Here is a 23,095-nt window from a genome sequence, read left to right on the forward strand (position 1 = left end):
CATAGCATAAGTACATCTGAAGCTGAGCAGAACAGCTCTCAAGCTGACCTTCTGCCTTCTGCTTTTTGGAATCAATAGTGTCAAGGGAAAAAAAACTCTTCAAGGTTTTTCTAGGACAGTGAGACAGCCAATTTCCCGGCCATTTCACACCTTCTGTGTAAGTGGTTGACCGCCTCTGCTCCCACTGTGCACCCTGACTCCAGCAGCACAGCGGCGACAGGTACAGGAAATCATCTGCCGTTGAATGGAAATGGATTTTTTTTTTTTCCAGGGGGACTTTAAAGAGTGGTGGGCCATGACCCTGTGAGGTGAAGGGGACTAATTCCATCTAGCCAGCATCCTGGTATCTCTACTCTCTGAGATGGTCACAGCTCTTAATGGAGCCTGTAAAGTGTAATATCTGTTACTGTGGGGGAAAGGGTGGGTGTATAATAACAATTTCCCAATTTCTCCATCCAAATTTCTCACCTCTTCATCTCTTTCAGTCCTGATTTTGCAACATCCATCCAAGATTTACTTTCCTATTATTCCAAAAATGAATAATAACCCCAATTCCAAAAAAAATGGGATGGACAAACAGAATGCAAAGATTTGCAAATCTTTTTTTGAGCTATTTGATTGAATACAGTACAAAGACAAGATTGTTTTTTGTGAATACACACACATTCAGAATTTGAAGCCTACAACATGCTTTGCAGCATGACTGGGTATTTAAGGGGGGAGGGTTCATCACGTTGTGGAAACCTGTGTGGACAATGTTTCTCAACACAAAACCGTAATAATTTTAATGAATTTGGGGATTTTCACCATCTACAATCCACAATATAATTTTAAAAATTCAAAAAATCAGAAATGTCTGCATGTAAGGGGCATGATTGAAAAACAAGACTGTGACCTTTGACCCCTCAGTCAGCATTAAAAACCCACATCATTGTATAAAGATTACTACATGGACTCAGGAAGATTTTGGAACTGTTGTTAGTTTGTTGCTGCATCTACAAATACAAGTTTAGAGTCTATGTCGAAGCAAAGCGAAAGCCATATGTCAACAGAGAAATCATGGATGTCGTGTCCTCCAGGCCAAAGTGGAGAAGGACCATCCAGATTGTTACCAGCACTAACTTCAAAAGCCAGCATCTGGATGTGTTGGTGCCCATGGCATCATGGGTAACTGTCACATTTATGAAGACCCCACTGGGCTAAATAAAAATGTCAGGGCTGTTGGCTGGAACAAACATTTTACAGAAGTAGTGAAGACATTTGAAAGTGAAGCAACCACCCATGTTTTTTTGTTCTGTTGATTTTTTTTTTTTAAACAATTGATACCAAATGAGTAGCTTGTTAGAATCGATGTATCGATGCACCCATCCCTGGCTACAATACTAGCAGGCTGAAGTGGAGAAAACACAGTAGAGTATGTTAAAGACGGGGTGAGATATTGATCAGCTTCATTTTAGCCAATACTGATCCATTAAAAAATGCCTGGATTGACCCTGGTACCGATCCTTAGGGTCGGCTCGGGACATCCCCAGTCAGTAAGTAACAAAATCCACCTATCAGCACCTCTGAAGCTCACTAATTAACAACAAAAAAGACAATTAACAGTTTTGCAGGGGTTGTGTGCCAGATTATTTCTTGGCGGGCACCAGTTGCCAAGCAACCAGCAGAGACTCCAGTGCTAATTGTTGTTTTTACACTTAGGTTTTTTTTTTTTTTCTTTTTGCATGGATTAAGCCAATGAGATATAATGTGTTAATTAGTGAGCTTTAGAGGTGGTGGTAGGTGAATTTTGGACAGAGTTGTTTCCCCCTGACAGTCATTATGCTAAGCTAAGCTAACTGGCTGCTTACTATATGGCAACATATTAACTGTACAAAACTGAGAGTGGTATCAATCTTATTATCCAAGAAAGTGAATACGCTTATTTCCTAAAATAACAAACTATTACTTTCAAATATATCATCATGTAAATCTAATTCCTGAATTCCTGAATGTACAGCAGGTCATCATTTTATTCAGAAAGTTTAAAAGAACATTGTATAAGAATGGCATGTCCCAAAATAAATATTGCTGTCTAAATAGCAAATTGGAGCCATATTCTATGTATTGAATAGATTGAAATCCTATTTAATATACAGTCTGTAGCTGGAATGAGTTGTTTCCTCCCCTCACACTTCCTCTCCAGACTCCAGGCTCAGGCAGGCTGCAGGAACACTGCAGGAGCGCAAGATGACTGCAACATTACAAACTGGCAAAAACAGGTGATGAAGAAACTGCACTGTGTGTTCATCAGATGTTTATCCTTTATTTTCAGAAGCACACTCTTCCGAAAATACACACTGTGGAGTTAGAGTTCAGTGCCTGCTTGTCTCACTGCCTACCAGACTCTATTAACATTTTCCTTAATTTAACCGTTATAAACATCTACTCTGTCTAATTATGTCTTACAACTCATAAACAGACACTTACTCATTCTGCGAACATTCTGCATTAATTTGAACTCTTACTGGTGTGAAACGGCCCACCAGTAACACAAGTTATGGGTCAGAACAGAAATTTCAAAGTATTACACCGGGGCTGTAATGTTGTCAACTTGGCATGTTTCCTTAATATCTGATGACATGTCTTGGTCATTTTATGATTTCTTACAGTAAATTTATTGCAGATTTATCCTTTAAATGAGTCCAGAGTCCCATCTCATATTACAAGACATCTTCTGACAGAATGGTGCCAACTAACTCAAAGCTGCTGATTCAGCACGGAGCAGATTTTTAGATGGCCAGGTTTGACGCAACACTGGGCTGAAAGTCATTTAGTGTGATGTTATCAGGGCAGGAATGAAGCGCTGCTCGGGAGAGCTGTCTGGACTGGACTCCTATCTGAAGAACACTGTGCTGATAGCCAGGAGAGGATATCAGCACCGACGATGTACCAGAAAGGACTGCTGCTCCACTCTGAATGTGAAGTCTGAAGACAGAATACATGCAGTCGCCACTTAAGTCTCATTTTTGACCTGTTTTCACCATAAGACACAGTTTGTTTAAAAATATAGACAATGATTACATCAAGTGATTTTTCCATTCTCTCTTTAAAGGACCAATCAATGAGATTCTTGTTTATGTTATAAATGGTGATTTCAACAGTTCAGTGATATATCAACACATCAACACAACTGAGTATTGTCGATTCTTAAAAACACTACTCTGACATCATGATAAGTGCAGAGATTTGTGGCAGTGGTTAATTATGTGTTGTGTTTCAACCCCTGACTGCTCCTCATAGCAGTGTAATTATCCATCTTCACTGTTGTGACTTTTATTTTTTTAACTCAAATGCATATGGTGATGTCTTCTTTATGCAAAATACAGCAATATATCAATTTGCAACATATTGCAATGTATTGAGTTGTAACCCTTGTATCGTGATATGTATCACATCGCCAGATTCCTGCCGGTACACAGCTCTAGTCTCACAGCTGTTTGCATCACAAAATTTAATCTATTAGCTTTGTGTACATGAATGTGAATTTTCCTTTTTTTTTCTTGACACTCAGCACACCACTTTCAATCTAGAGTATTATTCATCATCATTCTCATACTGCAGTAAAATTAGTAATAAATATGCAATGTCCAGTTAAAATAAAGTTTGCTGAGAACCAGTCAGACAGTTGAACTTTGGTTATGTTAAGGCAACAAAACTACTTGGACAGTTTTAGGAAAAGATCGTGATTTGACTTAAATAAGAATAAGAGTTGACTACTGGTCCCAGATGGGATCGAAATCCCGGCTGACTGTTTGAAAGTCCTGTGTTTGACCGTACCGTCCACCTCAACCTCCTCTCTATGCAGACTTTGTCACTTTAGTTTGTCCTTATTAGTTTGAAAGTAATGCTGACTATTACAGAAATGGACAGCTCCTGTGTGCATGTACAAAAATCTGTACATTCACTTGTGTGACTGTTGTGTATTTACAAGGCGGACACAGTTGTAGAGTTTATTCAGCCTCTTTACTGAGACATGTTTCTTATCGTAACAAAGGCAGTGCGCATGTGCAACTTACAACCTAACGCTCAGCCGTATTCACAGAGATACATAAGGCATTAGTGCATAATGACCATACACAATAATGTGATGAATGTACCACAGTCACTATTTCACAAATTGCCCTGACAGGCTGATTAGGCTGAAAATACAGTAACTTTATGCATTCTACCTCCTCTAAAGCAGTGCTATAATGTCTTATTTTTATTGAAAACATAAAAAAATTCTGAAAATCATACTGATACAATAATATCAACAAATATACAATGGAATAACATTATTGTTTTGAAAAGAATTTATGATCAGAAAACCACAACAGTATACTGTTGGTTTGCAATGCTACCTTTATCATGAATGCACATCTTGACGAATTGATGAGTAAGTTTTAAAAGAATAAATAATTAAAAAGTCAATAGACATTTTGGAGGATATTCTTCTAAACTTGAACTGAAAACATGATTCCCTTTATTGATTACATCAAAAAATATAAAAAGACCACATGCCAAGAGAGATTTTTCTGCTGCTAACTTCCTGGAAGGAAGCCACCTGAAAAGGTCTGGTGCTGGAAACTGTAGTGCACTCTGGATTGATTTGGGCCTGAAAATACTTCAAATGAGTGCTGGAGATGGCGCAAGCAGGTTTAGTACAACTGAATCTGATTTCTCAACGAGATATCAAAACTCAAAATGTACTTGAGGAGGCCATTAAATGCAAATACAGTGCACTGAAGAAAATTAACTATTTGTTTTAAATGTAGAGTCAATCAGAAAGATGCCAAGACAACAAACACCAATGTTTGTGGCCCAGAGCACAGCAAAATAAGAAAATACAGGCACCATACAACCACCACCACACACCTCTAGTGGGTCAGAAGTGATGATTTAAAGGGATTATGTCAATATGAGTCTATACATTATTTTTTGGGGGGAAATGTTGCATATTACAAGTTAAAATTTTAAGTTGATTCGAAATGACAAATTTAGGAAATTCTGTAAATATTCTAAACAAATATTTACATGAAGTTAAGTCCTGCATGATTTTTTTTTACAGTGTATTTCTCATATTTGAAATAAAACAAACCAGAATGTGTTTCCCTGCTCTCAGTGAGAACCTAAATCTGCCTTTTGCAGATGGAGCTATAAGTGGCCATATTAGGGCAGAAATCCAGACTCTGGCAATGGGGGCAAAAAAAGGTCCGCACACACACACACACACACACACACACATACACACACACACACGGTGAAGACCGTGAGAGTGAAGACAGTTTGCAGTCCTTCCTTCCTTGACTGTGGTACCTGCTTTCACCCCACCGCCTCCTCCTCCTCCTCCTCCTCCTCCCTCCCTCCCACCGCCTCGCCTGGGCAACTCTAAACGCATCCTCAGGGAACTCTCTCTCACACACACACACGCTCACACACACATGCGCACGAGCACACACACACGCGCACACGGTCGGGCGCTAATATAGGAGGATCCCAGCAGAGCAGCGGGCAGTCAACGGCGGAGGAGCGCACACCGGACCAGCTCGTTAAACTTGTCCGCTCCATATTTTCTCCCCCCTCCTCCCTCGGCAGCTTCAGCAACAGCAGCAGACCGGACTACCGGGCAGACTAGCGGGTAAGAAGAGCCGCTCCAGCACTCCAGACAGCCTCAGACTGGTCGTCATCGTCTGTTTTACTCCGGAGACTGCGGATTTTTATCCCTCATCGTTTCTACTGGATACCGAGAGCGCACAGCCTGCACAAAGTCTCCGGACATTAAGTCTGCTGTAATCTGTGTGATAGCTGGGAAATAAAAACCCCTCTATCCGTGTGTCGGTCCAGCTGTCTTCTGTGCTGCACCGGTCAGACTTGGAAAGAGCAACAGCCACCACCGGCGCATCAGTGAGGTAAGAGATGCGACTGTCTCTTTTAGCCACATTATACAACTATCACTGTTCCAGTTGTGCCAACACAGCGGGGTCTCCTGTCATATCCCAGTTACAGGCCTTGCCTCAAGAGGGACACCAAATTGCCTTAAAATTGATTTTCAGATGTATTTTTGTCACCAGGGTGTGTTTCACAAAGTGCAACAACCTGAGTGGACGATTTCACACTTTGCGCTGTCCGCCTCCAGCCTCCCAACACACACACACACCTCAGTACCATATGGAACCCACGAATATTACATAAAACTTATATTTCTCCTCCTCTTCTCTCTCAATTGCTCTCTTTTTCCCTCCCTTTCTCTCGCCTCGCCTGACCCTGTTTTAAGGACAGAAGATGCTCGTGTATCTCACACCTCTGGCTCTGAGCAGGGGCGGATGTACAAACTTTCGTACAGGGACATAATGGTGGCACATCTGTGAGGTGAAAAATGTGTCAAGCCCTGGTTCTTGCCAATAAAAAAAACTCTTCATTGTCAATAGTTACAGTGGTTAGCCAGCGTAGTAAATAATGACAAATAAACAACTTTTAATATTATAATACATGAAATAATAACAATAAATAGCTGCTGTTTGTGACTCAAAATTATCTGCAGATGTGGACAGATTGTGAGGCAACTGGCCCCCCAGCAGAGGAGCAAGATACCCAAACACATAACACAAAATGGCCGTGTCGCTTGTAGTGGTTTTGTGACTCTTGATGGCTGTTTTGTGTCTCCTTGTAGTCATTTTACATTTCTTTGCAGTCATTTTGTGTTTTTGTGTATGTATTGCATGTCATTGTAGTGGTGTTCTGTCTCTTTGTAGACATTTTCCCTGTCTTTGTGGTCATTCTGTGCCTCTCTGTAGTCATGCCATCGCTTTGTAGTTGCATTGCATCTCTTTGTAGTCGTTTTGTCTGTCTTTGTGTTTTTTTTTTACATCTTGTCCTTTTGCAATCTTTGTAGTCTTGTGTCACTTTGTAGTTGTTTTGCAAATCTCTGCAGACATTTTGTGTCTGTAGTCATTGTGCCTGTCCATGTGATCTTTTTACATCTCTTTGTAGTCATTTTGTGTCATTTGTGGTCGTGCTGTGTCTCTTTGATTGACTTTCTAAGAAGAAATTTTAATTGTTACCTCATATGGACGTTCTGGTCCAGGGGCCCCTGGTCTTATCCCCAGTAGACCCGTTCTGGAATCCGTCCGTGATATTGAAAAGCCAACTACCTATCATGCTTTAACTCTAGCAGAGGGGCATTGGCGGTCTGATTCTCTGCGGGGGGGGGTCTTTTTGAGCCTGTGGGGGCCATACCCACAGACACACTTCATAATTATAAAACACTGATTGGGCTCCTACATTTAGGGGACAATATGTAACGATATGTAACAGATGACCTTAGTGTGTCCTTACACACATGAAAAACATTTTTTCCTTCCAGTCCAGTCCAGTCCAGGGCTGTATTGATCAGATATGATCGACTGGACGTTTTTCCATGCAGGCAGGGCTGTGCTGGTGTGATATCAGCTGGACTGGTCCCAGTTGCGTCCGAGCTCATTGAAGTGCACAACAGATTGGCTGGTTGTAAAAGCTCAAACATCGTCTGTCAGCGCCTGGCATTTATTATCCTCAGCAGCATCTCGTTCTCAGTTTAACGGCAAGGAGCCTCGTCTTTCTTTCTTAGTGTCTACTCTCAGCTGGTCAGAGGAGCTCTGCCTGTTCCTTTCTATTTTTAGTCTCTATTTACAATGCAGTAGCTATAGAGGAAAGAAGAGTCTCTCACTCTGTTTCCCTTCATCTGTCGCTTTGCCTCATATCCCTCCTTCTCTGTCATAACCTCTTCTTTTTGTCTTCACCTCCTTCGCTCACTCACTTGTTTTTAACGTCCCTTTCACCTTTGGTTTTCTAATTTCTCCTCCATGCTGCCATCATCATAGATCATCAAGTTAGACGGAGCGATTCAGCACATTAAGCACTGGTAGCAGCTCACCTCAAACTGCCACCTGCTCCGCTAACACACACATACACACAGAGACAGACAGACACACAGACAGACAGACAGACAGACAGACAGACAGTATATTACACTGAGTATGAGGCTGAGAAGACAGCGGAGGAGACAGGGGGTAGAGGTTAATCTCTGGATGCTTTTGACCCAAATCACCATGCGACCTAGATACCCTCCCCTAAAACAACCACCCCTCAGTCCCCATCACACACCCACCCAAATATATCTTTAAAAAGCAGCACAGACAGATAAATACACAACAGCCTTTTGGATGCCGAGCTGCATTACAACTGAACAACACGTTTCAGAGGCCCAGTGAGTTATTAATTACCTGTGACAAAACATGCTGCAGCCACTGGATTTGGCCTGAATTGCTTTCAAGCAGAGAATACGAAAAGGTTTGATTAGAAGATCTCAAAGAATAGTTTTTAATAAAGCAAATGTAATTAACTTGTTCTTCGTCTTCCACACTACTTGAGCACAATCTCGAGGAAAACCTGACCTCCCTTCATGGCAAAGTGTCCCAGTTTAGACTTGCAGCTCCATATCCGCTGCAGTAACTGCTACATACACACCCAAACCTCAACCAGACCGATGATCATTTTTGCCATTAATCAATTAGTTGTTTGGTTTATAAAATGTCATAAAATTGTACGCAGATGTCTTGTTTTGTCCACAACCCAAAGATATTCAGTTTACTGTCAGAGAGGTGTAAGGAAACCAGAAAATATTCATATTCAAGAACCTGGAATCAGAGAGTTTGGACATTTCTCAAATACAAAAGGACCCAAACGGATTAATTAATTATCAAAATAGTTGCCAATTAATTTAATAATCGATTAATTGTTGCAGCTCTTATCCAGATACTACAGTGCTTGAAAATTGGGCCTAAATTTGATTTATACTGGATTACATTAGTTGGTCCACTACTTTGGTTCAGACTGAAATAGCTCACAACTATTGAATGGATTGGCATGAAATTTTGTAAAGACACTCATGATCCACAGAGATTGGATCTGACTGCCTGACTCGTAATTCTTTGACTTTTCCTCTGATGCCATCATGATAATATTTCTGGCTGAATTAAATGTGACCATGACTATTGGATGATGGTATTCACATTCACGTACCCCTCAGGATGAATTGTAAAATGATTAAAATCATCATTTTTATTTGGTTTGTGACCAAACATCTGCCAAATTTATAACATTTCCAGTCTCAGATGTACTTTTTGTTGAATTTCTTTTAGCTTGGCATCAATTTTAGCATTTCAGACCTTGGTAGCAGTATGACCCACTGGACACTTTTTACATTCAGACTATCAAAAATAATTCTATTCAATCATATGTCCAAATATCATATGATTCAAGATGCTGATACTACAGCGCACCCCTGGGAGTGCGCCATCACAGGGCAAACACCAGCCCTAACGCTGGCGTGACAGGTGAGAAATGTGCCTCCTGGTGCTTAGGGAGGATGTCACTCTTGTATCAGGTAAAGGGGAGGGGAAGATATAAATACATTTAAAAGAAATGAGTGAGAACTGGCTTAATCTGTCAAAATACTGTATGCATCCTTGTAGCCATCAGGGCCAAAATGTTGCACGTTGTCATTTGCCTGATTCAGCATCTGTAAACACACTGTCATATATAGAGAGAGCAGTCCACCCTGCTACATTGTCCACTATTATTAAGACCACTTGCAGAGTACTTCCACTGTTTTTTCTCTGTGAAAAGACATGTCCAGAGAACACATCAGCATGGATGTCAAAAGCCAGCAGGCTGCAGCCAATACACATCCTGACCACATCCTGTGTGAACCAGAAGCAAAGTTTTTTGAGTTTCTCCCGATGGCAGATGGTGGAAAAAAAAAAAAGAAAAGGTTTATCCTCTTCAGCACAGTGAGGGAACCTTTGAGGAAGCTGTGTGACAGTAAGCAGATGTGGGTCTATGAGATTGGTTTATAGTGATTTAACAATAAATCTGTCAGCATGTTTTAATACATTACACAAGGACCTTTAAATATGACTGCTGGTTAAATGGAATGTGTAATTTTAGAGGTTTCCATCAGTAACAACCATAATTGGACATGACTAACTCCTGGCTGGGCCACAAAGAGAAAGAGGAAGAGAGATTGCTAATGTGCAGAGTAATTGATTATCTGTTTGAAATTTGTGAGAATGAACAAGGAGCACTTAGTGAGGAGGCATCTGTGGAGGAGACAGACAGAAAACAGATATCAGTGAGCACTGAAAGGAAGAAAGTGAGAATGCTGCAGAGGGAGAAACATGCCTCGACTGATTTAAAGCTCACAGTGTAAGACTACAGCAAGCCACATGGCAGCACTTTCCATCATTCGGATTTCTGCTCTGTGAAATGTTTACATCGTGGCTTGAAGTTTACTCAGGTTTTAATTAACTGGTGACTGAGATGCAGAAAATAAACAAAGACATATGTACATGGGCGTGTATTGAGCAAATGAAAAAAAGCAGAGTAATTTGAGAAGGAGAGGTGGACAGGACAATGGAAAAGGTAAATGATGGAGGGAGAAGAGGATGTGGAGAATATAATGGATACAGGCAGGTAGATAGACGAGTGAGAGGAGAAAAAAGAGGGAAAGCATCACATGGATCCATACATTACCTACACACAGTAAGCCTGCTTTTTATAGTCTAATGCATATCGTTTCCTATCAGCATGTTTCATTCATTTTCGTATAGTGTCCACTCACAGCAACTATGATCATTTTAAGCACTGCAGCTGCTTCTGATGGGTGTAAACACAACCTGAAGCATTTATTTAGACCTCAAGTGTATTTTTTCGACAATACACATGTTAAACTCCAGGCCGGTGCCCAGTAAAAAGGCACTAAAAATTATTATAGTGTTTTGTTCATATTTTGTAACCTAGACAAAGCAGAGTGCGCTCCAGAGCCGGAGAGAGCCGCTCCCTCTGCTGCACTTTAAACCAAGCGGCTGGAAAGCAAGACGTGAGAACTTCTTGGACTGCAGTGATCTTGACATGGTGTACCTAGGGTTACACCTAGAACCATCTGTGAAAGGAGAGTGGTTCACAAAGAACCCTTCTATGGTGTATTGGTTCTACCTAGAACCCTCTTTGGGGGTTCCTTCCTGAACTTTTCCACTTTCTAAGGACGCAAACAAGAACCTACCTAAGGTGTTCTACCAAGAACCTTTTTATATACCAAAGGTTTCGTCTAGAACTCATCCAGGGTGTTCTACTGTCAACCCTTTATAACTCCAAGGATTTTATGAAGAACTCACCCAGGGGGATTTAAAAATATATTTAATAAGAATTTGACCTATAAAGCCCTTTTCGTCCGAGGGTTATGCAAAGAACCAAACCGTACTCTACATGTGGTAAAAAAAATACTGAATCTCATAGATTGTATATTGCGGTCATCCATCATTTTAACAATTTGGTTTTCACTGATTAAATTGAGAAAACATATTTTAACGCCCATGCTTTCAACACTCCTTAAAGAACTCTTTCCTCCAAAAATCGTTCCTTAGATGAAAAGGATTCTTCAGAAGCAAAAGGTTCTAAGTAAAACCTCAGTCCTGAAGGAAAAATCCTTTTGGAATCCTTATTTCTAAGGGTCTAAATATGTACATCTTGAATCCTTTTTCCCGTTTGCTCCTCAGGGCTGAGCTTCCTGTTTGTACTAGCTGATGAACATCGCTGATCGTAATCTTGGGTAGGTTTTGGAGGCACCTTGTGTAAAACAAACCCATCTTCTTATCGTCTTTTCTGTAGTCCATCTCACAAGCAAAGTGTCCAAGCACACACTCAATGAGCCGTAACTAGAAACTGGATATCCTCTGTAACCATTGAATTATGCTAACGTTAGTTTCATGAGTAGGTTGAAAATGCAGCACTCAGCTGCCAAGTTGGCTCATTAAAAATAAGAACCTTAGTCTTAAGCACTTCATGTTCATGATATCATCCTAAGACACTGAGGTTAAGGCTGCGGTTACATAATATTGAATCAAGCATTTGTTTTTTGGAGGATTTTTGGCAATATGCAGTGATTTTTAGCTGTACACAGTGTACCATCACCCCCCACCTTTATGTCCTAAGGCCAGTCTATTTCAAAACTTGGTGCATCCATCTTTCAGAAAGATGAAGAAGCAACAGAGACTGGGGCAGAGAAAGCGTGAAAAAACGGCAGGAAAGAGACAAATTAGTAGAAGAAAAATGAAGAATGCAGCAGACAAACAGAGACACTGGCTGAGAAAAAGTGAGACAACGAGACGGGAAAGGAGGTAGAGGCTGAGAAACAGATGGATAGAGCAGACAAATAGAAGTGAAAGCGGGAAGAGGGGGAGAGGGAGAGAAATGGGGATGAAGGAGATGTTGAGTGATAGAGTTAGAAAGAGGAAAGCATTCAATCCTCCTGTCGTCTCCAGAGGATGCTGCTGAAACCTGATCTCAGCCAGGAACTGGCCATCGCTCTGCCTCTCTCTGTCTGTCTAATATTGGTAAGACACACACACACTTTGTCATGTAATATTGCACCTGGTGTTTCCTCAAACTCACTAAAGGACACACACGTACACACATCTCACTGAGTTATTATAAATGTCTCTGTCTCAGTCTCACCTTTTCTGAGCCACAACCTCTTCTCATCTCTCCTCTTGAATCATTTTTTATGAACTAGCTAGTAATTGTTGTCATATGGGATTGAGATGTTCAAATAAGAAAATGTAATGTCAGCCATTTGCATGCATGCCTAAGGCTTTTAGATATTCAGACAGTTGATTGATTAGTTCTCTTCCAAAATCCAATATCCATTTTTAAGGAGGGAAAGATTATTAACTGCCACTTATCGTTTAAGGCTGCAGAAATGTTAACGACGTGGTATGAGAAAAGTACTTTCCTTCTAAAACAGGGTGAAAAAAGCAGCAAGCTATAGCAGCTACATAACATGTTAATTTATGATCTCTTGAGTTGTCGGTAGGCCGATTCTGTTACCTTCAGAGAGCAAGCTGTTTCCAATCTTCATGCTAAGGTAATCTCACTGGCGCCTGGCTGAAGTCTTACAGCTTCATTTACTGTACAGATATAAGAGTGGTATCGATCTTCTCATATACCTCGACAGGAAAGCAAATAAGTGCATCTACCAAATGTGCAAATCCATTTAACAGGCAAACTTTAGTCTATAGTCTGATGTAGAGCATTATTTTTAATTTGTGACACTGTAGGGACGTGCAGAATAAAAACGTGTTTTTTTGTATTATCATATTCTCATTTTCACTGTTTATATAGCCCATTTCCCCCTTTTTGATTCCTGGTAGAATCTATATAAAGGTTCCACTTGGAGTTCTACCTGGAACCCAACATGAAGGGTTTGTTTTTGGTGTAATTGCGCCACCCAGGCCCCTCTCTGGGGGTTCTGTCTAAAACCTGTCAACCTTCTGGGTGCTAACAAGAACCCAGCCAGGGTGCTCAATGGGTATGGGTAGAACCTCAGATCCTCAAGAGGAACCCTTTTTGAACCTTTCAGTGTACTGTGCATTTGCGTCTAAATGGAAGTGAGAGTTTCAGGTCTATTTAAATAAAAATAGAACTAATTTCTATTTTATTGCTATGGTTTATGTACATCATTAGCATCCTGACCATGCAGTGAAGTAGGTGTTGAATTCAGAGCTGCTATTTCCTGCCTCAAAATGCCCCCTCACTCACTAAATTGTCATAAAGGACAATTGCATAATATCAAATATTTGAAAAAATACCATTGTTGTTTGTGTGTTGAAGTACCTCAGTGAGATCGATTCTGAGTGCAGACTAGACAAGCACTCGGCTCACCCGAATCCTCAAATGACTCACACACACACACACACTCTCAAGGGTATACACAAACACAAGTGCACACACAAGAGGGGAAGAGTATTGTTGAGAGGGTATAGTGGACACAGAGCGTGGGTGGGGAGTGAGAGCGAGAGGGAGGGAGGAACAAACAAAGAAAAAGACGCAGCGGAAAAGAACGAAGACAGTATTACTGTAGAGAGCTGACCACTGGTATGTTTGGCTGTCTTGGCCTCACTATCCTGAATCAAATTATTAATAAATTGTGAATATCTGATAAAGTGTTTTGCTGATCTTAACATATGTATTTCTACGCTCTTGTAAGGCATCTTGAATTGCCTTGTGTCTGAATGGTGCTATATAAATAAACTTTCCTCGCCAGATGAGATAGAAATACAAAGTATTCATGGCCTAAAATATGTTTCACAATCGCTCTTCTCTGAAATCCTTCACAGTCGAATGTGTATGTGTGCCTCAGTAGGTTATGTAACAGCCTAAGTTTTACTGTCAATATATTTCAAAAGCTGGATCTTCAAAAACTGGAAAGAGGTTGAAACAGCTAGCCCAGATATGTCCAAAGCTCTAAAACACAGCTACCAACACCCCCAGCGCTCACTAATTTACTCAGTGTGTTTTGTAGAGATGCACAGATCCACTTTCAGTTTATCTGCTGATACCAGCACCTTAACACATTACATTTTTAGCCTTTTTTCCCCCACTGCACCTTTGACAGCCGTGGCATGAGTCATTATGTTTTCAGGGTGTACGTCCATTGGTCCCATTATCTCAAAAACACAATATCTCAAGAATGCATGGACAGAAACTTAACTCAAATATCCATTCGGACTCAAATGTGAAGTGATTTAACTTTTGAAGGTCAAAGATCAAGGTCACTGTGACCTCACGTCTGTCCTGCTCTTGTGAATGCGATATCTCAAGAACACCTGAACGGCATTCTGTCAAACTTTGCACAAGCGTCCACAGGATGAATTAAGTAGAGTTTGGAGGTCAAATATCAAGGTCACTGTGACCTCACAAAACACATTGTTGCCATAACTCAAGAATGTATGTGCTAGATATAACAAAATTGCACACAAATATATAATACAATAAAATTTAAGTGATGACATTTATTTTCTATCAGTTCTCTGTGCTCTCTTAATCCAGACAGCATGTTTCTCACTGAAAATTATTCACTGAAATGCTTATACAAATATAACTTTTAAACTAACCATTTTGCCAACATACATTTTATTAAGTTCCTTCACTACATACATTACATCAATCTGGACAGACATGGATGTAAACTGGAACTTGACTTACTGGTGAAGACATATGAATGCAAGGTGGTAATTCAATTTTTTTTGTTTGTTTCAACACTAAAATATCTCATGTCACATCTCATATGTGTCTGTTACAGTAGAATTACGGTCCAGCGCATGCTCAGTGTGTACGTCTCACTCAGTGATTCTCCTAGAAATCAGATGACAAGAGCCTGTATTTAAATTTTGTTCCATTCCAGGCCAAGTTACAGTGAGCCGTATGTTAGCCAGTTAAAAAGAAATAGGAGATTTTTATTTAGATATCTTTTCTTTTCTTGCGGTATTTTGGGATTATTACAGTGTAAAGGGGCCTCCAATCAACAAGCTTGCTAACTAGCTTTCACTCTCAATCACAAGTAGTTTTCTGATGTTTCAGCTGACTTAATATGTGTGGGGTTTTTTTTTGTTTGTTTGTTTGTTTTTTGGACAAAAGTGGTTTTTATTTTTCCAAATTTGTTGAGCTACTCTACAATCTTTCCACGTAACCCCTGGCAACTGTAGTAGCCCCACTGGGGTTCAAGTTCCTTGTGGTTGGGAATCAGAGGGGATCACATCCAGCTTAAAGCCTTCTGCTGTTCTTTTTTTGGCTTCACATAGTCCTAAAGGCAGTGGGGTGTGGAGGTGAGGGGGGGGAGCTAGGCACTCATCTCACAGAGTGAAGTTTTGCATTGGGACATGACTATTTCAGATGTGCACGCAATAGGATGGGGGAGGGAGGAGGCTTGGAGGGCGGATGGGAAGAAAAGGGACCCAGCTTAAGCACATCCTGCCCTTTTTCTTCTTTTTGAGCATAGAAGCAAAAATGTTCTCTTTCCCCTCCCTTTAGATATTGAATATAAACTGCAGTTATGAATCTTGGTATGAAATTATCAGGCTACAGGTGGCAATATACGAGAAATGAACCACAATTTGCATAAAATTGATGTGCTGCTGAACTCCTGTCATGTTGGTTGCAAACGTAATTAAATTTGGCATATTCATCAAAGCGGTGGAACTTTTCCTAAGGTGGAAACATGCTGCCTCAAGGACACAATAGAAGGCAACTGAATGTATCCTGTGGTGCTAAGTGGGTCTGCCACTTTTGGCAGCACTTGTTTGTACTGTATGAATTTAACAGCCACTATTCTCCCTTCCTGTAGGTGGAATCACTAAGCAGCGGTTATAAATCAGATGTACTTCGTGGTGTTCTTGCTGCAGGGCACGGTTGTATTGAGTGTGGCTGCCTACTATTTAACAGTGTTATGCACTATTTAAATATAACTCTGGCCTCTCTGCTGTGCACAGGTAGAAAAGCCCTACATCAAGCTGCAGCCATGGATGAGATGGACCTGCCCCAGATGAAGAAAGAGGTGGAGAGCCTCAAGTACCAGCTGGCCTTCAAACGAGAGAAGTCCTCCAAAACAGTGACCGAGTGAGTAGTCAGTCCACAAAAGCTCCACAAGCATCTGACCAAGCAGAGTTCAAGCCCCAAAACAAAATGGTGATGAGTAGCTCTGCTTTGTTTTGGCACTGAGAACACCAAAAACATTAAAAAAAAAATGTAGAAGTTAAACACAGTGTTCAAAAATTAAAAAGTTGCTCATCTACTTACAAAATGGATCACAGTTGTAACTGATGATTTGAGGTCAAACAGATTTATTATGATATAAGACAGCATTTTTCAGCAAAGTAGTAGTGAAACACAATTTTTCCCACATGTTGGTTGAGAAGATGATTACCATGTCTGAACAATAAATATGAAGCTAGACAGGGATATTAGATGGGGAAACAGCTAGGCTGGTTCTCCCCAAAAGTAACAAAGCAAAAATGTATACACCATATTCACATGGTGGCCATTTTCCTCTGGTGTCAAACTCAGGAGTAAACAGCAACCCTGGAAAACAGCAGTACAAATTTGAGAATCCCACCCTGAGGAAAATGGTGAATTTTGTTGAATTTTGTCAGTTTATGATGTGCCGGTAGGTGGATATGTTTACCTTTGAACAGAGCCAGGCTGTCTTTGTCCTAGGCTAAGCTAAGATAACTGGCTGCTGGTGGTAGCTTCCTGTGCGGTAAAGTGGTTTTGATTTTGTCACTGAACTCCTGACAAGAAAAATATTTACACTGTACTCCGGTAGGGAACATTACTTTCCAATATGTGAAGACTGTAGGGACATACTTAGAATAAAGACATATTGTGTATGTTTCTTAATGAATAGTTTCTGATTTTTATTGGACAGTTTTATCATTTTTTGCTGGATTGCAGCAAAGCAGGGGCCAACTCCATAATCAGGAGAGTTTGTTCCTGACTGACTGAATGAGCGAGTGAGCTGTGATGTTACCCCATTTGTTGGCAAAATGCTGGGGTCTTCCCACTGGCAAGAAGCCCTGAATGATGGTTACATTAGTAACTCCAGATTCTTTGAGCAGGACTATTGGTGCTTAATTCCACTGGGCACGGCTGCATCGTGTTACGGCCGCTGGAGCTGATCACAGCCATTTACTAAGTCTATGTCTATTTCTACAGTCCATGTCTATGATCCAGTACCCGCAAGCACAAAAACACAGCCACCCGAAATCAATAACCACTCTATACTCTGTCAATGCATCACACCACAATCGCAATATGTGCACAGATGGCACAGAGACAGTACAGTGCCTGATATTCACCATGAGGGAAACATAAAACCTACTGCTGTGAGAAGCTGAGACAATGGTTACGCACTGTAACAGTCCAGCAGAGAGCAGAGTAGCAGAGGAAACGGCTCTCCATGCGCCCAGAGGCGTGAGGGAGAGTGTGCAGTTAAAGCTCCCCAAATAACAATCAGACTGACAAAACACTCAATACAGAGTGAGTCATAGAAAAACGAGACATCTGCAGATAGAAATGAATGAAAGAGCAGAAAGCCTAGTTACAATAGTTATGATCATAATTTGAATATGTTCTCTTTCAAATCAAACATCTTAAGATACGAGTGCAACGCGTTGTTCTTGCAGAACTTGACTCAAATGTAGTTTACCCATGCCATGTGATATGCTACTTCAGTACACCTTAAGAAAAAATATTACTATCGCATACAATTGCAGATGAACAATTCATATCTGGGAATTCGCATTATTACTCACACTAACTATGTGTCTAACAATTTGGTCTTATTTAAAGACATGAAACTACCATTGTAGCAACACCATTTTTGATAAACAAAGAAATAAGGAGTTAAAAGGAATAGTTCAGATTATTTGAAATGGCATCGCCCTTTGACCTCCTATTTCTAATCATTTCATCCTCGAGTCCAAGAGGACATTTGTGTCAAATTTGAAGAATTTCTGCCCCGGTGTTCTGCAGATATCGCCATCACAAGAATAGGACAGACAACCTGAAAACATAATGCTGTTGCTGGCACAGAGGCATAAACATGCTGCAGATTGTTGTGTGTGCAGTAAAAAAGCACATTTCCCAAAAGTGTTTTTAATTTTCAAATCAAAAGTTATTGGTCAGTACGGTATGACAACTGCAATCACAGCTTCATGACTACTGAGTGAGCGCCATCTGTGAATAAATGTGATATGGTCAAAAGCTCCAGAACAAGTGATTAAGTGTAAGCTGAGTTGAGACTATTTAACCAACTGTTGTTCCCAGGGTAACTTAAGTATTCAGTGGTTAATGAACGCTACTGACAGAAGGCAAGAAGTATCGACTGTCATATCCAGAATCATTGTAATAAATACAATGATTGTGGATTTGACAGCATTCCACCACGATGATAAAGAATGATAGGACTTCATTAAGTAATATTCTACTGTCACAGCCACAGCGCACATCGAAGCAGTAAGCAAAGCTGCAGCCGTCATTAACTTCCTCACAGCACTCTCTTTGTCTGTCTCATGCTCTCACTGCAGTGCCAGTAGATTAAGAGCCAATCACGGAAACTGAGAAGAAACACTTCATCTTGGGGCTTCATCAGCACTGCTTGAGAGGACCATCTTTTGACTAATGCTGTTTTTAATGTAGAGCACGAAAATATTCAGGGTCAGTGTTTTGAAACCCTGCATAACACTCTTCTGAGGCTAAAAAAAAAATATTGAAGAAATAGGAGAAGCAGTGATTGAAAGAGTGTGTTGTTTTTCTCAAGTAAAGTGCTGTTACTTTATGGATAAATAGCTGAATTTAACGTGACACTGTGTAACCCGTGAGAGATTAAATAACATGTTCTTCCTCCTTGCTAATTTCAGCACACTTTCTGCTACAGCTTTACTTGACTGGTATGACGAGTATCTTATGGTGGCAAAAAGTGTTTAACTCTTTTTTTTTTTACCAAGTGAGTTGCTATATTTATTAAACCAAATGGCATTTTACTTTTACAGGCTTGTTAAGGAATGGTTTGACATTTCGGAAGAATGTGCTAATTCAATTTGTGCTGATACAGATAGAGTATCTCAGCTTAGCATAAAGACCAGAATCGGGGGATACAGCTAGCCTGGCTCTGTCCACACAATCCACCACTTCTAAACTATAATATACCTAATAAACTTATTAAGTCTTGTTTGTTTAATTCATAATCCATAAAACCATGTTGTGGCTTTATGGGAGTTCGAACCACAGGCATAGCCAGGCTAACTAACTGTGTGGTAGCGTCGTATTTGTCCTATAGATCTGAGAGTAGTTTAGCTCTTCTCATCCAGATGACCCTTCCTAGGTCCCGCCCCATTTCACTCTGTGCTCCAGTGACAGTTGAGCAAGCTTGGTACCTTGGGCAACTTTCTGCACTCCTGTTTCCTGCACTGACATATGCCATGCACTAGGCAGAAAAACAGATTTTGTAGGGCTAAATAACCAGTTCATCTACACCAATCATTAGCTAGCTAGTTATTTAACTAACTAACTTTAGCTAAGTGAAGATGTGATCCGGCATAGTGTCTCTTACAGGAAAATGAGAAAGTTGGCCAAGATACCAAGCTTACTCAACTGCTACTGGAACACACAGCAAAGTTAAGGACTTATGAAGGTCAATCCATTAGTGAAATTAGAAAAACTGAAGTCAGATGGCTACATGCCAGTGTTAAAGTCTTTAAAGAGTGTGATTCAACTGCTATAAAGTGCACTATTTTGATAAAAACATACACAAAAAAACTATAGTTGCAGGAGTAAATGTAAATTTACTTCTGTTCTGTGGTTGCTCAGATTCACCCTCTTGTTCTTGCCTTGTATGGAAAAGTGGAGACGTGGATTGAGAATGGATTGTGGTCATAAACTTCCTCTGGAATTTGAAAAATGTCTCTGTCTCTCCCAAAGCTTGGTAAAGTGGATAGAGGATGGCGTCCCAGAGGATCCCTTCCTGAATCCGGAGCTGATGAAGAACAACCCGTGGGTGGAGAAGGGAAAATGCATCCTTCTCTAGAAGAACCCAACCGCCCTGCCACGACCTTTCAACTTTTACCGCCCTGACCAACACACACCTACGGAAGACCCCTGAACCCGACCCTCCTGACCCAGCCTCCGAAGGCCACGGCTGGACAGCGTCTCCTAACCTCTCACCATGAATGTACAACAGCTGATGTCCCCCGACTTCCCCAAACACGCACCTCATCAAGGGCACAGATAAATACACTGACAGATTCACAAACTCACACACTATCGCTCCAAACTTTGGGGTTTTACCTGACTGCCACACATTCACTGCAAGTTTATTCCTGCCACGGCAATGCATCAATACTATGATATATGACGATGATTATCAATACTCTTATTACACGTCTCTGTATGGATATATGATGACTTATTTATGCAGCTGCTAGTCACGAGCTTTCTCTCTTCAGTTTAAATCTCTCCTCCTCATTGTGAGCACTGCTGTTTTTAATTTTTCTTCCATTTTTGATGGGTTGTAATGAACTGTAGGGTCACATTCTCACTGCCAGACCGACTGTAGATCTGATGGGGTCATTTTGTTTCATAACGAGATACGAAGCACTTGTTCCTGCAAAATGATCGCTATCATAAGACTGAGACAAACATTTGGTACTTTTTCAATTGAAAATCTGTGGTTAACTAAATAACATCATTAAACCATTATCCATAACAGCCTATGGTTTATAATAAAATAAAGATGATTTATAGTATATATACCAAGGATTTGATTAGGTCGGCTTAAAGACTGTGGTTTTAATGTCTTACAATTCCCCAATTAATACTTTACGTAAAATAAGATGCTTTTTTGTTTTTTGGCACCATTTAAACTTTATTACAAGTGTCTTGGATTCAAATTAAGTATACTTTTATTTTGTTTTATTTATTTTATTTACACTTAGCTGCATATGTGTCTTGTTTCTACCATTTACCATATATAGTGGTTTGAGCAATTGGATTTTAGTTAATGTTGAATGCCTCTTGGATGTATTTAGCATTAGGTGTAAAGTGTAAATGGCATCTTTGTCTGCATTTGAGGCATTTCCAGTCCAACATGGGGGCAGTTGTAATACATTATATGACCATAAAGTAAGTCCTTGTTATGCTATTAATTATCCTTATTCCCAATTTTAAGGCTAGAGATATACTTGCTTTTAACTACATGTCACATATGCATCCATATGCATCATGGCTGCCTTGGAGCCATGGTTGCGAACGTCCTCTGACATTAATGACGTGCAGGCAAACGTGTTTGGAAAACAAGTATATGTCCGACCTACATCTTTATAAGTTCTTATGGTGCTAACTTGATTATTGTTAACTAATTGCACTTCACTGTTAAAGTTAACCACAAACTTAATTAACAATTGAGCCACTGTTACAGATAAAACATTCTTAAACGTAAAATTGATTCCAAGGATTTTTTATGTGTAAACAACCTTGTTTAAGTCAGTGGAGTCACAAATCTGCAGATTGATGACTGTTGAGTTAGATTCCCAGGTTGTCAAAATGCAGACCCAACAATCAATCCAATCTAAAAGAGTCAGTATTTGACAACCTGGGAATGAGACTCAACAATGAACTGTCTTCCTCCAGAATTGTTTTCTCCACCTGTAATTGTCTAAAGGTTTCAGTATGCTTGAAATGCACCAGTTCGTGCAGAGGGTTGACTGACCACGTCGTAAGACAAGTGTTTGTAGCTGTTCTGAACTCGCTGAGACGACTGAGGCCTTTATGAATTAAGAAAAGTTCACCATGACAGCGAAATTAGACGTTTCCACAGCTATCAACCCAGCGTGACTCCTACAGTTTTTTATATGAATTCTTGATTTCACTCAAAAGCATGGTTATTACATTTACATTCTGAAGATGAGATCTGACGCCAGTGTTGTTTTGCTTCAGTGTCATTTGGTCAGAAAATATCATAGCAGCTCTGTTTGTGTTGTCAGAGCAGAATGATGCTATGGGTCTCTGGGGGGGTTTGAGTTTACTGCTCCTTCTCCTCCTTAGTTACAGCCCCTTAGGATAACACACACAACACACACACACACACACACACACACACACACACACACACACACACACACACACACGCACTCTACATTCAAACGAACCATGCACACACACCATCTCTCTCGACACATGTACAGTCAGACCCCTTTAACTTATTAACTTATTGATCAATGCGTAGTTTATTTATTTATTTATTTATTGATGATACCTTTCTCTCACCTTAGTTTTTTGTTTCCTATGTCTGCACTCCCATCTTCCTCATATCCCTGCCTTGAAAGAAAAAAACGAAAAAACAGAAAATGACCAAAAAATCGACTACACCTTGCCAGATCACCATCTACTACTGCCTTGTACACAGTTTCCTTAAAACAAGAATGTAAATATGTGGCATGATCACCGCCAACCTCAGAACTGGCCTGCGTGTGCGTGCATGTGACTGTAATTGTGTGTTTTTGTTTTTGTTTTTTTTTGTTTTTTTAAGTGCACAAATTTAGATGTTAGGCTCCCTTGCAGATTGTGAAGCACACACACATACATGCACACACATGCAGCTGTGTCACACACAGGCAGGCCTGAGGCCGAGCAGATTGATCACACA

At 40.4% G+C, this 23,095-nt stretch overlaps 1 protein-coding gene across 1 annotated transcript; it reads left to right on the forward strand.

Moving 5' to 3' along the window:
* Positions 1 to 5,498: 5,498 nt before the first annotated feature.
* On the forward strand, positions 5,499 to 21,272 carry gng13b (guanine nucleotide binding protein (G protein), gamma 13b). Its single transcript, XM_084744231.1, has 3 exons — positions 5,499 to 5,930; positions 16,386 to 16,512; positions 20,374 to 21,272. The coding sequence occupies exons 2-3, from the start codon at positions 16,415 to 16,417 to the stop codon at positions 20,477 to 20,479; spliced, it is 204 nt and encodes a 67-aa protein (XP_084600357.1). The 5' UTR covers positions 5,499 to 5,930; positions 16,386 to 16,414; the 3' UTR covers positions 20,480 to 21,272.
* Positions 21,273 to 23,095: the final 1,823 nt, after the last annotated feature.

This window comes from Lutjanus erythropterus, chromosome 19 (genome assembly GCF_056507025.1).
Source record: "Lutjanus erythropterus isolate fLutEry1 chromosome 19, fLutEry1.hap2, whole genome shotgun sequence".
NCBI lineage: Eukaryota > Metazoa > Chordata > Actinopteri > Lutjaniformes > Lutjanidae > Lutjanus > Lutjanus erythropterus.

Excerpts from the sequence above, each read along its gene's own strand:
- gng13b (XM_084744231.1), top strand. The coding sequence starts at position 16,415 with ATGGATGAGATGGACCTGCCCCAGATGAAGAAAGAGGTGGAGAGCCTC. Across the intron at positions 16,513-20,373 it reads TCCTCCAAAACAGTGACCGA|CTTGGTAAAGTGGATAGAGG; the intron begins GTGAGTAGTCAG and ends TCTCTCCCAAAG.